This window comes from Cynara cardunculus (genome assembly GCF_001531365.2).
Source record: "Cynara cardunculus var. scolymus isolate 2C chromosome LG 3, CcrdV1, whole genome shotgun sequence".
NCBI classification, from domain to species: domain Eukaryota; kingdom Viridiplantae; phylum Streptophyta; class Magnoliopsida; order Asterales; family Asteraceae; genus Cynara; species Cynara cardunculus.
In genome coordinates, this window is record NC_037530.1 from 8,221,444 (window position 1) to 8,224,737 (window position 3,294).

A 3,294-nucleotide genomic window follows, 5' to 3' on the forward strand; every position below is an offset into this window, starting at 1 on the left:
GATATGGAGCTTTAATAAGTTGTACTTACGCACAATTTACTTGTAGTCTTGAGTTTTTAGTAATATGCATTAATAAACAGTACTTTACGCATAAAAAGTAGTTTTTAAGAGTTTTTGTCAAATGCTTTATAATATAATATAGATTTTTTTCTTTTATAATTTAATTTAAGTTTAATAATGAAATAATTTATTTTTGGTTTAATAATATAATATTTTATAAAGATAATAATTAAGTATTCTGTTAGAATTCAATGATTATCCTAATTATATTTTAGATTTTTTATATTTAAAATGGGATGTTTATCCTGTATTTGATTGTGTTTATCTGCAGTTAGTTACACGAATTCAGATATGAGATAAAATCGGTTAGAGATGAACGAGCTTAAGAGTTTTTAAGAGTTTTAAGAATTTTTAAGAGTTTTAGCGAAATGCTTTATAAGATAGTATAGATATAATGATAATTTTAATTTTTTAAGTAGTTGTGCGCCATCATCCACTTAGCCACTTTGCATCTTTTTTTGGTAGGTTTAAAATTGAAATTTAATGAAACTTATTTAAGTTTTTAATTGAAAATAAGACTAACTAAAAGTAAGAAGATGGTATTAATGGAAACCAAGAAGGGATTTATTAAGAAAAAAAATATGATTGATTCAATAAGGTTTACACAGTTTATATAAATGACTTGATTTACATTTGATCATCTCATACACACATATATATATATATATATATATATATATATATATATATATGAGTGGTTGAATGAAATTTACACAGTTTGTATAAATGACTTGATTTACATTTGCATCCCATATATATATATATATAAAAGACACGTCAAAATATACATTTAAATAAACATTTTTGATATAATAGAACTTGAAAGGAGGGTTGATGTTCATATTATTGATGCAATTAAAAGTGGTAGAAATATTTATTTATTTATTTATTTATAGTATAATAATACATAATAAGGTTAAATCGACTTCACTTCATCAGAAACCGTTAACCGAAAATCCTCCATCAACAGCAATTGTTTGACCAGTGATGTAAGAAGCAGCCGGTAGACAAAGAAAGGCCACCAGGGACGACACTTCATTTGCTTCTCCAACTCGTTTCATAGGAGTTCTTGATACCACTCGCTCCACAAACTCCTCGTTACTTAGCAACTGCACAAAACAATCGAACAAGTGTTAGATCTAAAATTCAAACCTTACTACATTATGGACTACCAAAATAAGCAGATCTATATCGCTCGTTGACTGGTCAATCAAAATCTTCTTCGACATGGTTTCTTTGTTACTTCACCCAAACTTYGGTCRATGTTTTATGTARGTGTTTATCTAACAAAAGATAACACAAAATGTGAAATATGTTTTCTGTAAGATATGTGAAGTCTATGAGAAACAAACGGAGAGGTGATATTAGGGGAATCATATGCCAAATTGGTGAGAGTTTTGAAGTATTAAATGGCACTACGACAAAACTAGTTTTATACGACGTCTAAAATGTCTAAGCGTCCTAATAGAATATACTTTATAGGACCAAACCGAAAAACGTCACATCTAAAAGTGTTGCAATAGGTTTACAATTGCAATAGGTTTATAGGATGCTCTAAGTCGTTTACACAATTTTTAGGACGCTTTTAGAATAAAGTGTTCTATTAGCTATTTTATACAACACTATTTGAAAAAATGTCCTATAAAAAAATGGTTATAGAATAGGTAATACGACACATTATTTTTAAAGCGTCCTATAAACTTATTGTAACACTTTTAGACATAACGCTTTATATTTTGGTCCTATGAAACCTAGTTTCTATAAAGTATTCTATTAGAACGCTTAGGCATTTTAGACATCCCATAAAGCTTTCTCCAAATGAAGGTACTATGGCCAATGTTTAAGCTTTCTCCAAATGGTCCTCAGCAGGTTAGAATGCTTTTATCTCATGTGCTCATGTGGGTCTATGGCCAGTACCAAAACTGTAAGGACCAAGGGCAAGCGAATTTTGAAAAACACCTTTAGTTCCCCAACATAAATCTACTTGAATCATATGTGAGGTGTACAAAAGGCTACACAAGTTGCTCACAACCCTTGGGGACATCATGTTTTTCTTGAAAAGTACCTAGTTAGGTAGTGTATGGTGTCAAAGAGGGGGACCCCCCCCCACCCCAAACCCCAACCCAAGCATGATTTTTCCCCTTAAAACCCCATTAGCAAAAATCATTTTTTGCTTCAATTTGAATATAAACTTGGATTAGCATGAGGCTAATAGAACAAAATTAAGTGTGTATGCTTCTAACTAATAAGTCATGCCACATCGGTCTTTCTAGAAAGCTAGAAGTTAATGGGTGAACTACAGATCAATAAGCCTTAGTAGATTTGTACTCACATGCTACTATGCTAGCAAGCACAATCAGCTTGTAACAGCTATATTGCATTTGGTAAGTGAAAAAATCTGGTAAAGTAGAAGAAGAAAAATTCAAGTGATGATAGAGAGAGGAGGAGAGGAGATGAAAGCATATTACATGTTTGACAAGCGAAGTTCTCGTGTACCATGGTGCTACACCATTAGTCCGAATGTTGTCTTTTGCCCATTCACATGCTAAATTCTTTGTAAGCTGATTAATTGCACCTGTGGATGGAGTACGGAAGTTAAGACCCCCTTGCCCTTGGAAACTATACTCTTACATAACACCAAATAGGAAAAAACATACCTTTAGTGGCTCCATAGATAGACATAGAAGAAATGTGGATCGAACCTGCAACAGAGGAAATGAACACAATGCTTCCAACTCCAGAAGCCTTTAGAAGAGGATGTGCAAGTTGACACATATGGTAGCAAGATTCCAAATTGGTAGCCATGAGCATAGAATACTCTTCAGCAGTAAACTCGATAGCAGGTTTCCTAATGTTCGTCCCAACATTGTTTATCTACAGGAAATAACTCTATGGAAGTAAGTCTTCTGGGAAAATGTGATAGTTACTGAAATCATTTTGAGAAACCTATGAGAACCATAGAACCCAGTCTCCCTCTCCTTCCCCCGCCGCCTTCCGACCCGCGGGAGTATACAATGACAACTTCCGGACACTCATGCCCGATCGTTATTGCATAGACATAACAAGAAAACTTTGGCCGTTGGAAACAAATCTTAGTTAGGTGTTTATATTTGTAAAAAGCAAGTCATCGTGTTTGAAATGCAAAGGTTTTTCCAACATAATATAATAAAAATGGTATAAGTATTAATCAAAGATCTAAAATCTTCCTCAATAAAGCTTAAGGGAATAAAGAAA

At 32.7% G+C, this 3,294-nt stretch overlaps 1 protein-coding gene across 1 annotated transcript in view; it reads right to left on the reverse strand.

Annotated features, from left to right (window-relative positions):
• Window positions 1-995: 995 nt before the first annotated feature.
• Window positions 996-3,294, reverse strand: part of LOC112509912 (tropinone reductase homolog At5g06060-like) — a 6,977-nt gene continuing 4,678 nt past the window's right edge. Inside the window, exons 2-4 of the mRNA XM_025115122.1 lie at window positions 2,718-2,934; window positions 2,529-2,635; window positions 996-1,169 (exon numbers count right to left, since the gene is read on the reverse strand). Coding sequence (XP_024970890.1) covers window positions 996-1,169; window positions 2,529-2,635; window positions 2,718-2,934 — 498 coding nt within the window. The remainder of the gene's footprint in view (window positions 1,170-2,528; window positions 2,636-2,717; window positions 2,935-3,294) is intronic.